Consider the following 24,194-nt stretch of genomic DNA (forward strand, 5'->3'; position numbering starts at 1 on the left):
TTTAAATTCAGTAATAGTTGTCTCATTGTAATGTCAACTTTACACATTTCCTCTTTTATAATATAAATATAATATCCTCTTTCAGCATGAGAATAACTGTTTATATTCCCTAATACACTGCAGCAAATACTAGCAATGAGTATTGCTAAAACTGCATTCAAACGCGTCTGCAAAAAAGCCCACACAGATTCCCTTTTACATATTCAATAACTAGATTGCTTCTTTTAAAACAGTCTTACATGGCTTCATGAAATGGGAATGTGAAGGAGTGTATTATGTTTATATATTCTGTTGAAGTCATTATGCACCAGAGAAATACTACAGCAAAATGATGAGTAGTTTGAAGAATTACAGGCAGCTTTTTAATAGCAGAAAGGGAACTGGACACTGATTCATCTGGTCCCCACCACTCCTTCACATGTGTTTTTCCTACAACAATCTGTGTTTGGAGTTTACATTTCTGAAATATCTTATGCTTAAACAGATTTCATATAAAGGACTGATGATGCACTCATCATTCAAATTTCAATTTACATCAGTTGAAATTTTTATTCACTGAAAAGAGCAATGAGTATAATATCTCTAGTTATGTTATAACAAATCTTTCTAATTTACTACTGCGTTTTTCCATGCAGTATGTACTGTATAAGTATTTTGAGTTTTCTTCAGGATTATGAATCCAAACAAGTAAAAGCTATTATACAGGACCTTAATGATATTTTATTATTTGGTGTTCTTTTTTTCTTGTGTTCCCATTCACACTTAGAAAAATAGCATGTGCATTTCAGTTGTTACATAGGTGATACAGCATTGTTGTCATCACAGGAGAGTACCATGCTGAAGCTGATATTCTTTCCTTTTCAGAACTTGAGTGAGGAAAATGCGCATTTCTTTCTACTTCACATTTATTTCCAAAATCCAATGCTTCTGTTTGGGCAGCTTTCTGGAAGTGTGGCTATTGCTGACTTCCATTTTGATCAGTCCTAGCCTTCACCGTGGGAATAATCGCGACACTATCCTTGCAAGTATTTGGTATCAGAAGACTCTTCTAAGGAAAACATACTTTAAATGGAAAAATTAGAAAAGCTAAAGTCATTTCATTTGTTAATGTAGTCCTATAAAATCTTACCAATATTAATTTCAGTAATTGCAGATTCTTACCTTCAAGTTTGTCAGCTTATCAAGTAGTATACTTTTTGAGTAAGCCTACTTACCAACTGTTTGTATGACCCCATCTTTCTAACAGTGATAGAATGATTACTGTTGAGAGCAATGTCCTTGGTTTTCTGCATGGTTAGAAGCCCTTTTCTGAAAGCTTTGAACATGTGTACTTTGATACAGCCTTGAAATGCTAAGTGACATACGGTACTGTGACTGTTGCAAATTGTCAATTTCACAACATTTCCTTAAGAAATCACAAAAATAAGCTCTTGAGACTGTCTTAGCTATATTAATACATCTATAGAGAATTATTTTTGTAATTTGTTAATATTTGCAACTCTGAACTAATAGATGATGCAGATAAGTGGCAAGAGAATTATGGAAAGTTAGAGAAAAAGAACAAGAAACTTGGAGATGAGCTTATCATCAGTTCTTTCTTCTTTCTCCTTACTTTTCATGCCCATTATGAGACAATTTCAGCATTTGTGATGGTTTAGGATCAGCGGCAGCTTTAAAAGGAGGTTTGCTTCCAGTTGCCATTGCAGTCACAGATTCTTTACAGAGATACCAGAACATTTGTTTGAGGAAGATAATGAAGATAAATGAAATCTTGAAATGAGATCTTATTATCTGTAAAGGCAAAACTTACAACTTACAGTTTTGTCACAGTGGTATAGTCTGATCCATCTTTGTAGGAGGCAGCTGTTAGAAAACAAAGATGAGTTCTGTCATTTAAGTTTTTTTTTTATTATTTTTCATTTTTTGCTCTGCTGCAAGAGCTACTGTGCTGAGCCATCTGTGTGTGTAGGTTTGTCAGAGATGAAGAATGAAAATATTGTATATGTGTTATGAACGTAGGATTGTGCAGTTCTCTGTATAGAATATTCGTATTTCCAGTGTTCATTGAACTAGTTGAAAACTCTATGACACACTTTAATATTTGTCTTTTGAATAATTCACATGGCACTCCAAGTGACTGTGCTAGAAATTAAAAATACGAAAAGAAAAAAAGAGGGAGGATCTAGTGGTCTTTTTATACTACAGTCTCGGTGAAGAGTTTGAAGGCAAAGAGTACTTTAGCTGCTCTTTTGAAATTTTAAGTAGTCATTATTCATGTGAATCACTTTTGAGATCATTGAGTTTATTTGTGAATAAATAATATACAGATGGAAAGGAGAATATTTTTAGACTGATTACCTCTGAGTTTGAAACATGGAAAAAACAATGCCTAGACTTGAAATGCAATATATCAAGATAATATTCTAATAGTATATGCCAATTTGCATTACAAACATATTCCCTTTGTATTTATAAGATATCTCAAGGAAAACTCATGGTGCCATCACATTTACATATGAATACCCAGGATATTCTTCTATCTTGCATTTATTCTGATGCATTAAATATCACAATTATTTCTGTAGGACATATCATGAGTGTTTTAGTTTAGGAGTGCATTTAAAAAAAAAATCTCTTTCTCATCTCCACTTGGTATGCTTTGCTTCATGTGACATAGTGGTCTCAGAGCACAAGAATTGGATCCCTTTGAGATGAAAATAATCTCAAACAAAATAATCAGATAGTCTAAAATCCTCATGTTGTACACCAGGAATCGACATGAAACATTTCAGCAAGAAAAGTCCACGCAATTCAGTCTGCCCAAGCAGCCTAGAACTTGTGCAGAGACAATGTCCCTGAGGTACAGTTAATGCAGGCATTACGTCCTCCACTCTAATCATCATAGCCTACAAATACAGTGCTATATGGCCATACTACTTTCAAATGCAGACATAACCTGTCTCTGTGTGAGGCTTTTTTCCAGGTGCACCACAAACAACAAAGAGATCATGTTTCTCTTCCTTTTTTTTTTATTCTTAATGTGTGATGTCATGAGAGGCACTTGAGTTTCTGTAGCCTCATGATCTCTATTCTGGCCTGATTTTTGTTTTATCCTCAGCCTGACACCTCACTGAGATTATATCTCCATCAGACTCAACAACCTGACTTCAGTATAAATCACTATCCTTGTGCGGAAGAGTACAAGTCAACTATGAGGAAGGATTTTTGGTGGGATTATTGAGTTCACTCTCCATGTAGCAACACAGCTGTCAGGTCCTAAGGAAGGGGTGGAACATAAAAGTTGGGCATAAAAGAGGGGCATAAAAGTTGGAATTGGCAGCTCTCCATTTCCATCAGATTAGGTAGATGTTGTTGCTGATGCACATTATTTTGGTGATTGCTATTAATAAAAGCATGGATACTCTTCAGACTTTCTGGAGATGTTAGTTCTTGCTGTGATACTTTCTGAACAAGTGCTCGGATCTTTTGTGATTCCAGGAATCAGTTGTTGCTTATGATCTCAGAAGAACTTCTAATACCTGTGCTTTGGGATGAATGAATAAAAATAATAGCATTTAAGAATTGCTCTCTTATAAGAAAGAACTGAAAGTGAATCGGCATTGCATGTGTATGTGTTTCAGCATTAAAATTGCTGCTTGCCTTCAGATAATAGATAAGTTTTGTAATCTTGTCAGATGTCATTTTAACCACAATACAAGTCATTAAGGCATCTTGTTCTGGAAATGTGTTTTATTTGATCCTTTCTTGTATTTAATAGAGTTGCATATGCATACAGTTGCTGTGCTCAGGCAGTTTTTAGAGTTTTTATTAAAAGCAAGATTCTGTTCCAATACAAGTAGTTTTCATTGCTAGAAAGAAATTAGACTATTTTTTTCTTCCATTCTTCTTTCATACTCAATATCAAAGGGAGTTTTGAAATCACACGGCAGGAGAAGACATACAACAAAATGAGAAGGGAAAAGTTATAGGTGAAGATAGCTTACTCAAATCTAAAATTTAGAGTTAACAGTCTTCGTTTCTGACAATATTTCAATGCTCTAACAGGGAAAGAGGCTCCTCAAAAAAATAAAGATGTTTTGCAGGTATTACACCTCCTGTAGCCCTAAGTCCTGATGGAGATGGTATCTGTAAAGGCAATTCCTTAGCTGCTGAGCAAAGTCTTGGAAAATGCTATAACCTATTTAGATAGGTCTTATTTGATGTGAGCATCAAATAAAGGTGACATTGCCTAGCTAGCTTCCATAAATACAAGTTCCAGTCCTGAGAGCTGTTTTTAGTTGCAGGACGTATAACTCTCTCAGAGTCATGAAGAACAAGGAGATTGTATGTGCTCTGAGATAATAGAGCTGTCAGTCAGATGGAGACAGAAGTCAGTACAATAAATAGTTTTCTTCCTGTACTAGTTAGTCATTGATGATGTGAGGAAACTGCTTCATGTACATTTTGCATTTTCTATGGGAAGTGAATTCTGGAACTCTTTTTCACCTTTGCAGAGGAAGCAAGAAAATTACTCTAGTCCGAAAGATAAAATGATTGGTAAGTGGTTAATAAATTCATGAATTAGATAAATATAGTAAATACCATATACATGGCATGTATACTTAATGCATATATCATAGAAACATCATAGAATCATGGAATGGCCTGGGTTGAAAAGGACCACAATGATCACCTAGTTTCAACCCCCCTGCCACAGGCAGGGTTGCCAACCACTAGACCAGTTTGCCCAGAGCCACATCCAGCCTTGCCTTGAATGCCTCCAGGGATGGGGCATCAACAACCTCCTTGGGCAAAAGAATGATACATTAGAAGGGACCTCTGGGGTTCACCTACCCAAACCCTCTATTCAAAGAAGGGTTACTTCTTCCCATGCTATGTCACCTGCCAACTTGCAACAAAGATGCTGAGTGATACCAGACCCAGTAGGGAGCCTGGGGTACACCACCAGTGACTTGCCTCCAGCTGGACTTATTGCCATGGTCTGACCATTCACCTGGTTTTCAGTTCATCTCACTGTCCACTTACATATTCTGCACAGTGTCATTCCCAATACAAGAATGCTATGAGACACTGTTAGAAGCCTAACTAAATTTGAAGTATATAACATCTCCTGCTCACCTGTGTCCAGGAAGACATTGACATAATTGTAGAAGTCTATGTGGCTGATCAGGGATTATTTCCTTCTCATAAATCTGTGTTGACTACTTTGCATGAGCATTGTGTGCTTGGAAATGCTTTTCAGGATGTTTTTTTTCCACTGCCTTCCTAGGGTATGAAATGAGGTTGAATGGCCTGTAGTTCCTCAGACCTTTCCTCTTGTCTTTATGTTTGTATATATATAATGTAAGAAAATGTATAATCATTGTAAGGTTAAAGATCTACATATTGCTTTAATAAGCATTTTGGTTTGATAAAGATGTTAGTATCTAAGACAAGTGGTTAATCATGCAGTAATTAATCCTTTCATTTAGTAACCCTCCATACAACTGATTTATAAATGTGCTCTTGATCTACTAGGTGTCCATGTATGTTAAATGTAATGAAAGGTAGTCACTAGAGGGGAGAAGAGATAAAAGAACTGTGCCAAAAGAGCTAACCTCTTCTCCTGTTGGCACTGTTGGATTTTTTCTGTTATTAAATCTAACAATGAGATTGATAAGAAGTGAAGAACACACATTTATGAGTAACATGGAGTATAGATTTTTGAGGTTTTAGCAAAGCATAAAAATGATCTTTGAGCAGCACCTTTATGTGCACTTACGCAACATAAGTGTAATGAAGTCCCACAGATAACTTCTAAGAGTACAGAAATTAGATGTATATAGATTGACCATAAAGGAATACACTTCATTCCATGTCTATCAAATGCAGATATGTGAAATATAACCATCTGTTTTAGTCATTTCAGAACATCCATCATTGTATCCCCCAGGACTTACTAGTGTAATAACATTTTTAAAAACACATGCCATAACTGTACTTGTATTTAAAAAAACGGTATATCCCTACATTTGCTCTATTCTGAAATGCATAAACAACTGCATTTCAAAAGAATACAGCTATCCAGGGATATGTGAAGGAAAATATGCTCATTTGCTGATCTGAGTTCAAACTTTCTCTGAAAATAATTGGACTTCTTGCCTTGAGCCCACTTGTACTTTATGTACTAATAGCCCAGCTAGAGGCTATAGTCTAGCACTGGATAATTTAAGTTTGCCTTTGAGGTTGAGAATTTTGGAATACAGATTGTAATAAAGACTGATTCAAAAGTTGATTCAAAAATTTTAATATGATTTTTTTTTTTTATTCAACTGCAACTAAAATGATTTGTCAAATGCTTGTTATATGAATATCCAATTATTTTAATAAGGTTCATTGGAAGCAAAAGGAATTGTTGCCATAAAGACTTGCAGCTTCATTGCAAAATTACATGGTAAATTATTAAATGAGATGAAGGTTTCCATGACAGTGTACATGAAAAATAAAAATAAAAAAAGAAAAATCTGTTTCAATTTATATAAAAACTTTTAAAGTATCAACTCTTTAAAACTAATATGAAAAAGAGTATTATTCCAAAATTCTATTAAATTTAAATTACCTCTTCTGAAAAGCCATTAAATATGCATTTAAACAAGTAAATACATAGGTTACTCTGAAAGTAAAACCTCCTAATTATTTCCATGGAAACTGCAACAGATACAAAAAGCACAGTTACACTATTCAATACAGAAAATTCTCAGCTACAAAACACTTTTTTTTCAGCAGTCACCAGTGCGTTTTCACCAGCAATGAACAAGAGCCTGCGTGCTATTTATAGCATATCTGTCTTAAAGAGTGATTTTTCAGATAGATGCTGTTGCTGTTCACTGATACTATAGCAGCACTACTGTGAACACAGGTGTAAACTGTAGGTAGAACACAAGCTATATGAACTGATGCAGAAATGAACTAGGCATGTTAAAAAACATCCTGCTGTTACAAATAAGTTTCTTACTTGCCACATGAGTAATACAACATAAAAAAATCAAATCAGAACTGTGTTTTCCTCCAAATCCAGAAGAAACCAGAATCATACCTGTATATTCCAGTTTTCCTGAAACAAGTTGACCTAAAATTAGAGGGGGAGTAACAGTCAATTTTTTCCTAAGTAAGGAAAACAGTCATTGTTTACAGGTGATCTTTAAAATAAAATAAAATAAATAAATTAAAATAACATAGCATGTTATAGAGACACCTTGAAAAAATCTGAAATTCAACTAAAGCCTAACAAAATATGAAAGTGCTTTCAAAGAAGAGGTTGAAAGGCAAGGCTGTCATGTTAGAAAAATGCTTCAAAGGCAGTTTCTGACAGAACTCCAGATATTAGCAGTTGAACTCTTCTCAAAATTGTTTCTGTTGTACACTTGGATGATAATGTATGTTGCTGGTTACAAGAATGTCTCAGAGATCCATATATAATCAACCCAAAAGTTATGACATGTCTACACCTTGCTTTTATTCACTTGGCCTCCTTATGTAATATTTATCCTTTGAGTTCATTCTTACCTGGCTTATTCTTGTCTTAATGGAATGATACTATCATTCTTAATGGAACAATTATCCACCCTTCAGTGGATGAGGAATTACAGAATCACAAAACCATAAAATCACAGGATCGCTCTAGTTGGAAGAGATCGTTGAGTCCAACCCCCTGCAGGTTCCCTACAGTAGGTTGCATAGTTAGACATCCAGGTAGGCCCTGAATATCTTCACAGAAGGAGACTCAACAACCTCTCCGTGCAACTTGTTTCAGTGCTCCATCGCCCTTACTGTAAATACGTTCTTCTACATGTTAGTATGGAAATTCTTGTGTACAGATTTTACATCATGATTCTGTCTTATTGCTACACACCACCAAGAAGAGCCCAGCCTCATCCATTTGCCTCCCATCTTCCTTTAGGTACCACTAAACATTTATCAGATGCCTTCTCAGTCTTCTTTTTCCCAGGCTGAACAGACCCAGTTTGCTCAGCCTTTCTTCATACAGAAGATGTTCCAGGCCCTTTATCATCTTTTTGGCCCGCCTTTGGATTCCTTCCAAGGGATTGTCTCACTCCAATTTATAGGAGGGAGATGAGGTTCTTTTAATATGTGTATACTCGATGGCGAGATTAAGACACAATGGGTCAAATGTTAGCCCAACCGGTTTATTACAAATCCTAGTCGTTCAGGGAGATGGGGGAGGGAAGGCTGGCAATAGAAAAGATAGGAAATAAAAGCAAGGAGTCTTTGTAGGAAGCAAGAGGGAGATAGTCACCACCATGGGTCCAGTGTGGTTCATAGTTCAGTCACTGATCTTCAGTGGTGGTGGGTTGTCAGGCGTTGTTGTTTTGTTGATGATGACAATGGTGAGTTTTCAATGCCAGTACAAACATATTTATAGGTCCAAAGTGGTTGAGTCAGCTCCTTTTGCAGTTACAGCTTCTGGCTTTTGGATCTCAGCAGGAGCTCCTTTTATTTTCCAGGCCTTGACAGCAGATAAGAGGGAGCATGGAGGCACCAACTTGTATCTTGCCTTCACAGAATACAATGGTATCATCCCCCAGTCTCCTATAGCAAGCTGGAATTATTTGGTCACAGGCCAGATCTTTCACCAGAAAACAATCCTGAGCACTCTCTTCTGAAGGCAGTCAGCTCCAAAGAAATGCTTTCAAATGTAAAATTGTACACACAGTGATGCCCAACACCCACCTCTCATCTCCTAGAAAAGTGAGAGTCTTATCACAAGAAATGCCTCAAAGCAAGCTTTGAGCCAAAAACAAAGAAGGGTTCAGACAGAGATCCCTGTCTTTTTTGATCTTGGGAACCCAGAACTGGATACAGTGTTCCAAATGTGGCCTTGCCAGGGCATAATAAAGTGGGAGAATCACCACATTCGATCTGCTGGCTGCACTCTTTTTAATTGCACCCCAGGATACCACTGGCCTTCTTGGGCAAAAGGGCACACTGCTGGCTCATGCCCAATCTTGTCCACTGGGACCCACAGGTCCTCCTCTGTAGAGCTACTCTCCAGCAAGTCATCCCTTAACCTGTACTGATGCAACAGAAAATGGACTGTCTAGTTGCAGCCACAGGGTTGTGGTCAATGGCTCTGTGTCCAGATGGAGGCAGGTGATGAGTGGTGTCCCTTGAAGTCCATCTTAGGACCAGTGATCTTCATCTTTGTCAGTTACCTGAGTAGTGTGATTGAGTGCACCCTCAGCAAGTTTGCTGATGACACCAAGCTGAGTTGTGCAATTGATACAAAAGAAGGAAGGGATGCTATCCAAAGAGACCTGGACAGGCTTGAGAAGTGGGACTGTGTGAATCTAGTGAGATCTATCAAGAGCAAGTACAAGGTGTTGGAGTCCAAAGAGATACATGTACAGACTGGGAGAAGCACTCATTGAAAGCAGACCTGCAGAAAGGGACTTGGGGGTCCTGATAGACAAAAAACTGGACATGAACCAGCAGTGTGCGCTTGCAGCCCAGAAGGCCAACAGTATCATGCATCAGAAGGAGACTGCATCAGAAGAGAGGTGGCCAGCAGTTTGAGGGAGGTGATTGTACCCCCGATCTGCCCTTATAAGTCCTCACCTGAAGTACTGCACAAGGAAGACACGGAGCTGCTGGAGCAGATCCAGAAGAGGCAACTAAGGTGATCAGAGGATTGGAGCACCTCTTTGAGGAGGAAAGGTTGAGCGAGCTGGGCTATTTCAGTTGGAGAAGAGGAGGCTGCAGGGGGACCTCATTGTGACCTTCCAGTGTTTAAAGGGAGCTCAGAAGCAGGAAAGAGGCTGACTTACTGTATAGACTGATAGTGACTGGAGAAGGGGGAACAGTTATAACTGAAAGAAGAGAGATTTTAGATACCTGGGCATCCCTGAAGATATTCAAGGCCAGGTTAGATGGGGCCCTGAACTATGTGATCCAGTGAGTGGTAGCCCAGCTTGTGGCATTGGGGTTGGAACTGGATGGACTTTAAAGCCTCTTCCAATCCAAGCCATTCTATGATTCTATGACAATATCATGATCCCTATTATTAATCATTTTACTTCTATCACTTTACTTCTACTCAGTTCAAAACATCCCTCCCTGAAAAGCTCCACCATGTTTGACTGTATTTTTGCTTCTAATTCTCACAGATTCCATGTAAAATTAATAATACTTGGTACATGTATGTAATGTATGTAATTATGTTAATGACATTTCCTTTCCACCGTTGTATTTGGTTTCAGGAATGCATAAAACTAGAAACTGAGTTGGAGAAACAGGCTTAGGGAGGTTGATTCACGTCCAGATTTTTACACTGAAATCTGCAGCAGAATTAAAATAAAATACTTGTTTTGATTCTTAATCATACCCATATTATTTCTCATCTGTACTTCCATTCTACCTCCATTAAAAACAGAAAAATCCACTGAAAGTTCTCTTAAGGCACTTAAGGGCTTTACAGTACAACAGTATTCCTTATCTTGCAACCAGTTATATGACAGGAATTGCAAATCACTGAAAGTCTAGCAAAAACAGTCAAGTCCATAACTCATTTCTGACTTGTGAAAGTAATCTAACAAACATCACCTTAGCTCAGATCATCAAAGTCTTTATAATAGTAAATAAAAATTGTTTCACAGGACTTTGAAAATACTGCATTACATTTCAATCATATGATAACTGCCAACACAACAAAGTAGCCCAAAATACATCCTCAGTATCCTGCAGCCAGTTAGGACTAAATCTAGAGTACATCAAAACTGTAGATCATTCTGCACCCAGTGCATCTTTCAGGGTCTGTCTATATCTGTCTCTTTTATCAGCTGCTGCTGGCACTCCAGGAGGCAGTGTTACTGTAGGGTGACAGAGCAGTGGAACGTTCTGCCCAGAGAGTTTGTAGAGACAGTCAAAACCTGTCTGGACACTTACCTGTACAACCTGCTGTAGGGAGCCTGCTTTAGCAGGAGGTTGGATTCAGTGATCTCCAGAGGTCCCTTCCAACCTCCTTTCCAATTCCATACAATTCTGTGACTGCGTGATTCTGTGAAATGTATTCTACTGAATGGTTCAGAAAAGAATTCTAATGAAAAGGATTGTTCTGGAGAACACTTACCGTAGTATGTCATATCAAATACTTACAGTAGAAAGAAGACTTTATGTAGAATCGTGACAGTAGGGATAGCATAATGTTTTGCCTTTAAGGATGGGGAGCAAGAGGCTTGCATTTTTTTGCTCTTGAGCATAAAGCTGTTTTCTTCTCTTTTTGAAAATCAGATAATAACAATATCTGAACAGTGAATCACTTCAGTATGACATTAGAGTTGAAGTTTCCTACAGGTTATTTGGCACAGATTTTTTAAAGCCTTCTGTGGTCAGGAAACTAGCTTTCAAAAAGCAATCAAAACACTAAATTTTAACAGATGTCTGTTCTGAGTATGCATTGAATACATCTAGTACAGATTTAATCAAGTGTGTCAAATTCACACATTTCATGGGAATGAACTCTAATTCTTTTTGAACATTTAACTCAGTTGTGCCACTAATTTACTAATACTTGTTTTTGTATTATTCTCATTAAATCAAGGGATGGTTATAGCTAACATTATAGCCTATTTTTTTTACAGTACAGCCAAGCAGTTCCTAAGAAACAAATTAGAAACCTTAAAGCTATAGTTGTCAATAGAACTGTTTCTACTATACTAACTTCTGTATCTTCCAACGAAGAGATAAAGGTGATCAACCTGTGCCTGCAGACTTTTTGATTATGCTTATTGGTTCTGTTTAACTACGTTTTTTTTTTTTTGAACTTTCTGCCTCTTTTAGAAAAAAAAAGGTACCTCTGCAATTTAGGATTCATTTAGTAAAATAGAGGGTCATGATGTAGAACATTTAAGTGACAATTTCTGTCGGTAAATGTAAACTACATGTTTATACATTTAGAAGGACAAGATGATGTGTCCTTCTGTATGTGAACCACTGTAATCTTTTAAACTGTATCCTTTAGCTGAGTAGATCTCTCTTAAGGTGGTCTTAATAAATCATCTCTTAAATCAGATTATTTGGCAAATAAAACCTGTAGAATTGTATGCATTTCAATACACTGTAATTATGTAATAGCTCAAAAAAAGTTGGTACTTGTTCAAATTTTTACAAATTGGTTATAACAACAAAGGGTACATAGTATTGCTTTCATTTTATTTGTTAGGGAAATAGTAATTATAAATCTGAGTAAGTTCATGTTTAAACAGCAGGCTACTAAAAAATTCTGCAACCAAGGTCAAATGTGTTGTATGGTCTTACAGCACTTATGCAACTAAGTCTTCCAGGTCGAGTATGGCATAAATAAAGAAACATGAACAGTGTTTTAAAAAACTCTATTAAGAACCATCAAGTAACTGCAAGAAAAGCCCAGACTGAGGTCCAACTAGAAAAAAATTATTCTGTATTGTATTTCTCTAGAAGTTTCCAGTCAAAGTCCCCAGTGACTGGAAGAAGGGAAGCATTACTTCCATGTACAAGAAGGGGAGGAAATAGGACCCAGGGAACTACAAGCTGATGAGCCTCACCTCTGTGCCTGGGAAGACCACAGAACAGATCCTCCTGGAAGGCTTATTAAGGCACATGAGGAATGAGTGAGTGACCCAAGACAGCCAGCATGAGTTCAGCAAGGGAAAGTCATGCCTGACCAATCTGGTGGCCTTCTGTAATGAAGTGATGGTACCAGTGAACACAGGGAAAGCGACGAATGTCATTTTCCTGGATTTGTGCAAGGCCTTGGACATGGTCTCCCATTACATCCTTATCTCTAAATTGGAGAGGATGGACTAAACTGGGTAGAAAAGGAATTGGTTGGAAGGTCACAGCGAGACCAACCAACCAACCAACCTGACCAGCTGGAGGCTGAGAACAAGTGTTGTCCCCCAGGGGTCAGTATTAGGTCTTATACTCTTTCACATCTTTATCAGTGACATAGATGATAGGATTGCTTGCACTCTCTGCAAGTTTACTGATGACACCAATCTGAGCAGTGCAGTTGATACAACTGAAGGAAGGGATGCCATCCAGAGGGACCTTGATAAACTCAAAAGGTGCACCCTTGTGGTTGAACAACGCAAAGTGCAAGGTTTTGCCCTTGGATCAAAGTACTCCCAGAGATATGTATGAAGTGGGAGAAGATCTCCTTGAAAGTAACCATGCTGAGAAGTACTTAGGGGTTCTGGTTGATGGAATACATAACATGAGCCAGCAGTGTGCACTTGCAGGCCAGAAAGCCAATGATATCCTGGTTTCCATCAGAAGGATGACAAGCAGGGCAAAGGAGGTGATTGTCCCCCTCTATTTTGCCCTTGTGAAGCCCCATCAGGAATACTGTGTCCACGTCTGGGGCCCCCGACACGGGAAAGATGTGGAGCTTTTGAAGGAGGTCTGGAGGAGGGCCACGAAGAAGTTCCAATGGTTGAAGCACCACTCCTATGAAGATAGGCTGAAGGAACTGGGATTGTTCAGACTGGAAAAGAGAAGGCTGTGGGGACACCTCATTGCAACCTTCCACTATTCAAAGGGAGTTTATAAAAATGAGGGAAACCAACTTTTTTATGTGGCTAGGTAGCGATAGAATAAGGGAGAATGGTTTTAAGCTAAAGGAAGGGAGATTTAGATTAGATATCAAGCAGAACTTATGTATGGAGAGTGGTGAGGTGCTGGAACAGGTTGCCCAGAGAGGTTGTGGATGCCCCATCCGTGGTGGTGTTTAAGGCCAAGTTGGATGAGACTCTGGGTAATCTGTTTTAGTCCTTTATCTAGCAGCAGGCAACCCTGTCTGTGACACGGGGTTTGGAAATGATGATCCTTGAGGTCCCTTCCAACCCAAGCCATTCTGTGATTCTATGATTAAGCACAGTATTAATTAGCAAAAATCTTTTATTTTTGGAGTAGAACTCAGCCAGGGAAGTTCCTACAATTTCTGTTTTTCTTTTTTAAACAAAACAGCTTTACTTTTTTTTCTCATTCTTATTTCTGGCTTGTTCTTTTTCCAGTTTATAGTTACGATTCTTCATAAAAGCCAATAAAATATAGAGATTATATCCTGTTGAACTTCTGTTTTCTATATATTAAACTGACTTTTCTTGGAAAAATCTTTGCAATATTACTGCAATACAACTGGAGTATGTCTAATGAATATCTCCTGTCAAGGGCCAAGTTGGCTTCCAGTATGGATGCTTGAATCATGACACTGTGGCTGAGATGGGCCAACCATCTTGAATTGACAACATATGATGGGGAAGCAAGTATAAAATCAGAGAATAAAGAAAGGGTGTGTGTTTTTTCAGAAGGGAAATTCAGGAAGTCTGCATTGGAAGATGTAATCTTGGATCAAAAATAAAGGTTCGTGTGCCAGGAGCTTGGAATTTGGTCTCAGTAAAGAACAAGGTGTACTCGTGCTTTTATAGCCAAGAAACAAGCTGTGTTGGCAAAAACAACTACTCAAGCTTATTTGTCCCTTTATCATAAAAAGTCAGGTTAATTCCAAATAGCACAATTAAGAACTCAGATTGCTAAAAGTAACAGTTAAACACTTGATTATGGCAGTTACATAATTTAAATACACATTTTATTCAGGAAATTTTTCTGGAATGCACATATGGCCATAGTTAGCAGGTGAAGTCTAAAATAAGGAATGTGTATTTTTAGTTAAATTATCTTTTCTGATGCAGTATCTGATTTTATTCATTTTTTATTAAATAATTAGAGACTTAAAATACAAACAAACAAACAAACAAAAACCAACCGTTTGTTCAGCAGAGAAGGATGAAAACTCAGAACTCTGCCCCATGCTGATTCTCCAAATCAGTATGCAACATAGTCAAACTGTCTCTTGTCTCTTGTTAGTTTCAAACGGCAGTTCTATTCTAGGATGATGATGACTGTGCTTCAAACAGAAGCGTGCTTAATAGCTTTGCACTTGTGGTTTGATCACAGGAAGTGTAAGGTAGGAAATGTAAATTTAATCATCTTCAGGATACAGAGGAACCTGAATGCAGACTTTGCTTCCTAATCAACTGTCTTCAAGCAATTATTCAAGCAACAATCTATTTTCAGGAAAAGGTCAGTGTTTCCTTGTTCCTGTATCACAGTCAATTACAGAATCTATCCTCAGGAAAGAAGTCTCTGGACAGAGCTTTTTTGTTTTGTTTTGTTTTGTGTTTGCTTTGGTTTTTAAACTAATCTGTATACAATTTAGGAATGCTGGCACTTTAGCCTGTCTGGGAGCTCATTTTTCTCAGTCCTTAGCAGACTTACAAGGTCCCTTCACAAGAAACTGAATTCTTTGGTAGCAGCCAGATATCTCTGTGTAAGTTGCTACAGTGCATAAGATTATATGAACTGAATATTTAATGAATGAAGTCTGGTCTAGCATAACACCTAAACTTAACTGAAAAGGTAAATTACAGTTATTTATTTGTTTGTTTGTTTGTTTGTTCTTATGTATGTACATAGCTTACACTAAAGCAGACCCCTTCTGGAGAACATAAGTCAGTTGCATTGTCAGTGAAGAATTTTTGTCAGGCAACATACTCTCTTTTTTGTAAAAGTCTTTAGGAGCAACTTCTTCAGAAACTCTGGCATTTTAACATTTCTGTTCTGCACAGATGTACACATGACAATATGACAAGAAGAAATACAAGTATTTCAGGGAAAAGAAAAAGAAAAAGCACTTCAGCCAATGCATAATTGTCACATGTAACAATTGGAACAAAATCTGGCTGCAATTTGCAGAAACCACTTTTAATCAAATATGCTACATATGTCCTTTCAGTCAAATTAAATAAATAATTGCAAATTAAATAATTCTGTAGAACTTGTGCTTCTTTAATACTGGTGTTTTTTAATAACGTCCAGTTCATTATATTTCCGGCTAAGGATTTGTTCTTTTATCAGATGTGGCAGTGGCAGAGTGAACTTGTCTTTCCTCATTTCTCAGTTATGACAAATTTGTTTGAACTGTTGGGACTACAGGTGCTCAAATTACTGGGAAGAAAAAAAAAAGTAACAACAGGATCAAAGTAACAAACATAATAATGGAAGAATTCATCTTTCCTCACTGATCATAGCTAATTCTTCAGTAGGGATAGAATATAAAAATTACTTTAAAAATATCTAGTATTTAATGTTCATCCTGTTTTCTACGTGATCTGACAGACAATATGAAATACGATAGAAAGTTGTGTGTTTTTCTCTATATATTTCAATAGGAATGAAACCAGAAAAAGATTAAATATCTTGAGAGGATTGTCTTTACATAGAAAAGCTTTTAAGAGTACAGATTACTACGTTTGTTTCACCAAGTAAAAGATTGTTCATAGTTCACTTAATGTTTTTTCAGCTCATCCTGACCTTGGGTTTTTTTTTTCCACAAGTACGTTAGCCTGTATTAAAATGATGAATAACCTGCTGAAAACTTAAGGTTAATGTGCTTTGCTTAAAAAGGCAAATAGGGAGCTGAAGCATCTTGTTAAATTGTATAAATACATATAAAGAATTTAATATAGAAATGAGCAGGTCTGTTCTTTGATCGTTTCCCCTGGCACATTTTATTTCTAGCACACTGTGCTGTTCCTTCTCTTCCTCCTTTTTAATAGACAGAAATTCAACTAAGAAGCCCATGAATTTTTATTAGCCCACGATGTGATATTTTAATAGGCAACAACTAGTAAGACATGCATGATTAAAAAGAAGCTCAGAGGTCAGTAACCATCATGAATTTTAGTATACATATCTAAAATTTTGCTAGTTGAAAGAAATGAAACTAGCCTCCACATTTATCAGAAGGTTTGTCCCTGCATTCCCTTTCACTGCAGCAAGAAGATTATCACAGAATCACAAAATGACTGGTGTTGCCAGGACCTCTGCATCCATCTGTCCCATCCTCTGCTCCAGCAAGAACACACAGAGCAGGGTGACAGGACCACATCCAGGTGACTTTTGGAGATCTCCAAGGAGGAGACCCCACAGCCTCTGGGTCCCTGTGTCAGCACTGTCAGCACAGAAGTGATGCCTGATGGTCAGAGCGAACCTCTTGTGCTCCAGTTGTGCCTGTTGCCTCTGGTCCTGGCACTGGGCAGCACTGACAAAAGCCCGGCTCTGTCCTCTGTGCACCCTCCCTTCAGCTCCTGTCCTGCCATCATTTTTGTAGGCCTTCACGAAACTCTGAGGTTTGTTCACGTACCTCTTGTACTGAGGCTCAACATCACTTGAGAGTCTAAAAAGAAAATGAATACTATTCCAGCTAAAACCATGACATCCATCTAACCCAATGTAGAAAGAGCAAAAGCAGAAGAGGGAGTAGCATCAGCACATGAGCTTGATGAGTTTCTGTGATCTTTCTTCCTCATACATGCTCTGCATTCAGAGGCCATTTGATCAGATGACTTGAAAATACCTTCTTGCTTTTTTGGCCTGCTGTGTAGGGCTGTGAAAACATGAATGAGCTAGATTTCTTTTTAGCTTGTCTGATCAATAAGTGGTATTTGGTGGTTGTAATGTCCCTTAGGTGATTCAAGGGGAGAGAAATTCTTATAGATGAGAAGCTGGTAAGGAATATCCATTAGCATCAGTAAATCCTTTGGAATTGTCTCTAATATTTTTTTCATATCCCTAAACCATACTTCTTCATTAGAAGCAAAGAGAAGATTTGTCTGGGCAATATGAAATTAAATATAGACAATCATGCATACATATATGTATATGTTTATCTTCATCTTGCATAGATTCTCAGCAGAATCTGAAGAGACTGTCACTTCAAGAAAAGGAACAGCCTGCATTATATGTTTTAAATATATTTCTACAATCACAAACAGGTGTATTCTCAACATAATTTGGGCAGAACCACAGTGACCTAGTGTATCTTTGTTCAAATTAAGGTTTTGTGTAAAATAAGAAAGTGACTGGAGAGCAAAACTATCAATTATTTGTTTAATCTACACTGTGGCTTGCATCATGTGATACGCTGTGTGAAATGAATGTTGCATATACGTTTTCAGATACCTGTGCTGTTCTTGAGCTTTCAGTTGTATTTAATCCAGTTTTTTTCATGATAGAGTAATATGCTTCAAAGAAATCACTGGCATAAGTGCAATTTGGCATATGCGCAGAACATCAATTAATTATACTGCTATACACAGAAGTATCTTACAGTCTTTAAAAATCTTAGAATATTTCTTTATCCATTGTAAATCTGCTCGCAGTAGTTTTTCTTCCCATAGCCACAAAGACAGCAAGTTTAATTTTGGAATAAAAATTGCCCTTAAAAAATGTTATGTCTTTGGAGTGTTCTAGTGAAAACTGATTTGATTTCACCAATTTGCATCACACTAAAATAGCCCACTTGTCACTCTGGGTGTGTGAAACAAATATTCCAAAAGTGCTAAGGGGAGTAAAAAGAGTAACTGAAGAAGCTAGAAGGCATTGCAGCTATGTGTATTGTGCACTAAAAAAATTAATATTGGTTCATACGCTACCCCAGCTTAATTCATTCTACATGAAAAGGTGTTGGAATCACTTGTTTCATTTACAGCAAATTTTCCAGCTTGAAAGGAACACAGCTTTTAAATTTGCAGAAAAGACTGGAGGAAATTTCCCTGTAGACATGGCAGAATGCAGGGGAAACTTGTGTATTAAAAAATTGGATTTTTTGTACGTAGATTTCTAGTACATGTGAGAAATCAAATTGAAAGCTCAAATGCTACATTCTAAACTGCAAGAAGACAAGCAACTTTGCTGACAGAGCTGAATTCTTTCTCTCCTACCGAAGCCTTGTTACATTGGGTTTAGTATGTGGAGTGTACTTGGACCATACACACTACTTGGATCTAAGAGGAAGAGTTCTGTTATGTGCTTCTGATAGAAACTCTTTCAGAGTTTGTGGAGTCACATATTAAAAACAGTGCTCCCATGGACTGCACTGCAGCGTGGTGCTGTTCTTGAACATGTATTGTTGTGACAAAGATGTGACTTCAGGATCAGATCTCATACTTGATTCAGGTGTGCAAAATCCAAGCAAAGCTGACTTGGAAGCCATGTACTTAAAGAAGGACTTATCAGTTAGGTAAATGCTAATCTCAATATCAGTACACTGAAACACTGGTGTGGTATGTCTGATCTGTCACTTGCCATGCAAGTTATCAGAGAGGTTGTTAAGCTTTCTCTTAACTATCCATACTTCCTCCTTGTCCTTTTAGCTGGGCTAGAAGCTTGTAGTGCTGAGCGCTCTAGGTGTACTTTGAAGCCAGATAAAGGAAAAGCCTTGCTGCTGTGACTGCAGAGGACGGTCACAGGAGGTTCTGGGTCTAAGATACCTACAGCAGGTTCTGCGTCTACAATGCCCACTTTCCCCCATTTATTTATACTTACTTGGCAGTGGTACCAGTGAAGCTTTCCTGTCCTCTCTGTGTCTTCAGTTGCCATCCCACTCCCTGCCCTGTACCAGCACAAGCATTAGTGCAGCTGTGAGGTGAATCAGAAGGGGAGGCTCTGCCCTGGTGCTGGCTGGGTGTCCCCAGTGGGGCTCACTGCTCAGACTGGGCTGGTGCAGAGACAGATGAGTGGGTGGGCTGAGTGCTGCGCTGCCAATTTTACAGCAGTTCCAGTCAGACAGCTTAGAATACGTGGGAAGCTATAGACCTTCTTTAGTTTGTACATACCAACTCAAACCAGTCTAACATTTTGGAGACAGAAGCAGGTTCAACAGGATGGTAAGGAATATTGGTTCATTTCATAGGACACTGAACTCACCAAAGAGTGGAACAGGTTTCTCTCATCTGAATGTGTTTATTTTAGCATGTTCCTATGCTATCCACCTGTGTGCTTTATCTCAACTGCATCTGAAATGTCTATGCATACTTAGTGAAGTCAAATTATAGTTCAAACTGAAGGTTGCTTTTATGCTTGCTGTTTATGTTCTCTTCAGCAGGACTTCAACAATTAATGAAACTAGTGTGAGCTATAGTATTTTAAATATTTAATTATATGCATTGATATGGTTATTTGAGACAGTAATGCATAAAACCCAGACTGGTTTCTAAGTCTTAGAATTCTGTATGTATTTATTTTTATTCTATAGGAATATAACTGAGAGATACCATCATCTTTGATGTGTCTATTTATGATGACTGAAAAATACTATATTGAATTTTAGAAAAATAACCTGATATTATATTTAAGGTTATCACATTGCAAAACACAGGAGAGTATTCCTGCAGCATTTGACACACGGTACTGAAAAAAAGGAAATTGAAGTAAAATTAATCACTCTGCTATCTTTTGAATTTAATAAAATCTGCAAGCTTTAAGATCAAGCTGTTATTTTCAGTTTGCTCACCAACTCATTCACAGGAAGGAAATTTTTTAGACAGTTAAAAAAACCAAGTCAATTAGATATTTAATGAGTTCAAATGAACTGAGAGACATTCTTAAATGGCATCTGTTAGTAAAGAAGTAGCTGTATTTCTAGACGGTGAAAGTATCGCTAATGAGTACTCTGTTAGGACTAACTGAATTTGTAGGCCAAGCTGTGATGTTCTCTGGAAGTTGTAATGCAAATCCCCAAGAAAAACTCCTAAATCTGTTGTGTGATGGGACATAGTAAATTTTTTTTGTAGGTATAGGAAACGAGCAAACTTAATGTGAAATTGTCTTCACTGTTTTCCTAGAATCAGCCCTGTTTAATCACACATTGTACTGACTATGTTAGCTGGGAAAAAGAATGTATGTCTTCTAATGTTAGTGTTTAAAGACTGTGTTTTTGTACTCCAAAATATGTGCTTATTGTTTTTACAGTTTCTCTTTGCTAATCCTGCCATTATCATGTTGACTTCCCGCAGATGTAAATGAATGTGAAGCTGAACCCTGCAAGAATGGTGGAATCTGTACAGATCTCGTTGCCAACTATTCATGTGAATGTCCAGGTGAATTTATGGGGAGAAACTGCCAACAGAGTAAGTATTGCCATGGCTTTACATCTCTTTTTAGAAATGTAAGGATTTTCCTTTACAGAAACAACTAGAGAATGCTATAGAAATGTTTAACTAGTCTACAGACGCATAATGGTTAAAATAGTCATGTTATTCTGTTATAAATGGAAGAAATTCAAGAGATCTAATCTGACAGGCATTGAAGTAAAGCATCAGATATGATGGAAATATTAGCAAAATAAAATTATTCCATGAGTCACATGGAAAGGAGTCTGTAGTGTAAAGAAGAAAAATATAAACACTGATTCATACTGAGGGTTAATCTATGCAAGTATCACATTGTCTGCAGTTCTTGTTAGGAAATACCAGCTACTGTAAGAGTGGGGCACAGGATATTTTCTCTGATGTGTCCCCATCATTTTCAGCTCGGGGGAGATCCTGAGCCTGATTGATTGATTCAGTACCTGGAAGAATGACCCCTGAAGGCTTTTCCTCCAAGTGCTTGTTTGATCTCTAGTGAATTCATTCACAGTACCCTCTGGCAAGGAATACCATCAGTTGTCTACCCGTTCCATCGAAGTTAAGCAACTCATTTTGTTTGTTTTGACCTTGGCTCTTACTTGCTTTAAGTAAGGGCCCTGCATAAAAAAAGAGTGTCAAGCGAGTAAGGGACTGACTTGAAGGGAGGACAAAAGCAGACATGTGGAAGATGGACCACTGGTTTAAAGAGAATTTACTAGTGGAGCTACTCTAGGATCTGTGTTGGGAACACTTGCATGTAGTTTTATGAATAATATTAAAATTTCACTATGAAGATCCAGTTCCTAAAGCTGAAGGAGGAGTCATTCACATATGAGGGACTAGGTGATCTTAGAAACCGAAGTAACAAAGGTGGAATAAACTGTCACGTTGTTATATTCTTTTTTGTACTTCCTCTGGGAAGGGGTCTACAAATGAAGCTACCACCAATCTGGTGAATCATGAAAGGAATGTAACATGAGATGTGCTGTAAGAGTTAAGACAAAAGTAATGTGTTACTTAAATCTTTAATTACAAAATAATGTGAAATACAGATATTCAAATATTTAACAGTGGAAATTATATTCATACTGGCTGGCGACCTCTGAACTACCACTGTTGAGGGAACTGCCCACATTTTTCTACTGCTATGGCACTATTCATGAACTTTTAGCATTCATATGCTTTTGAGCTAGCTTTGTCACAGGTAGCATTAAAAACCAGTAATTTTTCGTTTCATAACACCAACATTATTGTGCAGTATACCAATTCCTATTGGTAGCATTGTAGATATCCACTTTTTTCATGAGAAACTTAGTTATGACATTACACCTAATTATGTAATTACAGGTAGTAATTACACATTCAAATTACACTATTAGAACATTACGCTTATTTACAGTCATCATATAATTAAGTACTGTTACACTAATTATGTAAATAACTGATTGCTGTCTCAGAATTACCTCACAAAGCTCAAGGATTGCTTATCCACATCACAGAACGTGTGAAGTAGCCTGGATAAAGTAAAAAAAAAAGACAAAAGCATCCTATGCACTTAGTTTTCCTGTCATTGCAAGCCTCTGCTATAGGATGTTTTTTCAGTGGTACATTAAGATTTGCATATCCTGGCTACTGGTGCTTGTTATGTTACTCATCAGCTTGAAGTAGTTTGATGTTTTTCCTCCAAGTAAAATTTCATTCTTATTTTATTTTTTTAATTGCACCATGTTTTTCTTAGCTAGTTAGCTGCTAGCCGTTCAGGCATACGTGATGCTAAAACCAGCTGCTTCTTATTGCTGAAAATCACTGCAGGAGGCACAGTCAAAGTAATGTGAAATACAAGAGCAGTGATGGCTTCCAAAAATATTTAGTTGTTCTGAAATAAGCTTGTCATTCACTGAGCATCTGGTATTCACAAAATTTGCCTGCAGATGTTACATGACAACAGAATAGAAAGATGGCACCTTACCCCATGCTGTGAAGGTAAATGCTAAACAATATTAATTGCACATTACCTTCTACATTTCTCAAGGCCTCAGCATCTCATTTTTACAACTGCATCTTCTTCTGTTCTTACGCTCTCTGAACCTATTTCTTTCTTCTGTGCTGAGTTCAGGCTATCAGTGATTACCTCCATTACAGCTTACCTTAGTCTTGAGCCATTATAAGTAAGTACTGGTTCCAAGACAGATTCTCCTGGGCCTGAAGATTTTACTTTCATGATCACAGAATTCTTTGGAAGGCAACAAGGAGCCACATTTTTTTATATCAGACTGTTAACAGTACTCAGTATGTCTCTACGCTGTTAAAATAGCCCATGTGCAACATAGGTTGCCAATAGCAATAATTCTGTGTTCTATTTTTTAGAAAGCAGAGGGCATCAACAGAGAGACATTGCAACTCCACCATTATGCTTATGGAGATGTATTTTGTTGACTGCCAAGGATTTTTGCCATTAGAACAATGGCAAATTTTCTCATGCTTTTACTTTAAAGTTATAGGTTAGATTTGTTACTGTAAATAATTTTTACAAATGAAAAAGCCTGCTGTGCAGTGTATCTTCATGGTGTTTTACTGGTTTTTGTGTCTTAGTACATTGACATACCACACTTGGCAGTCTTCTGCATTCCTCCCCATGGAAATCAGAGCAACATTTTCCTCATTTGAAAATATATCTTCTATCTGTGTCTTCCATATTGAAAAATTACCTGAAGATTTGGCAGATCTAGACACAAAAAATCTTTCAAGGCTTCTGTTTACATGCATCATTATACTCCCAGGCTAGATGACCTTTGACGACTTCTCACTGTCATACAGATTATGACCTTAATGTGAATCAAAGTTTCCTGTTGCTCTCTTATTATATTCACTAGATAGAGAAGTTCTTGTAATTACTTAATAATTCCAGAAATTTCTAAACAGATGTTCAACACTTCAAAGGAAAAGGTACAAATATACCGTACCCTGTGTTTAATTGCATCATACTGTAAAGTAGCAATTGCATAAGAACTTAAAGCAGCCCAACTGCTTCACCTCTCTGCCTGTCTTGCTTCTGTGGCTGCTTTTTCTGGGCTGCCTGTTTGTACTGTTTTCCCATCAAAACCTGACACAGGAAATTAAAAAATAATGAATGAGCCATGTCAGTTCCTTGATCGGTAAACTGCTTCACCA

At 37.5% G+C, this 24,194-nt stretch overlaps 1 protein-coding gene across 3 annotated transcripts in view; it reads left to right on the forward strand.

Annotated features, from left to right (window-relative positions):
* The window catches only part of EDIL3 (EGF like repeats and discoidin domains 3), a 276,166-nt gene that overhangs the window by 146,226 nt on the left and 105,746 nt on the right, over positions 1–24,194 (forward strand). For 2 of the 3 annotated variants that reach the window (XM_424906.8, XM_004949448.5), the window contains one exon: positions 20,913–21,026. In XM_424906.8, coding sequence (XP_424906.3) covers positions 20,913–21,026 — 114 coding nt within the window. Of the gene's footprint in view, positions 1–14,910; positions 15,139–20,912; positions 21,027–24,194 lie in introns of those variants that run through there. The other variant, XM_040656156.2, reaches the window with a different exon arrangement.

Source organism: Gallus gallus, chromosome Z (genome assembly GCF_016699485.2).
Source record: "Gallus gallus isolate bGalGal1 chromosome Z, bGalGal1.mat.broiler.GRCg7b, whole genome shotgun sequence".
NCBI lineage: Eukaryota > Metazoa > Chordata > Aves > Galliformes > Phasianidae > Gallus > Gallus gallus.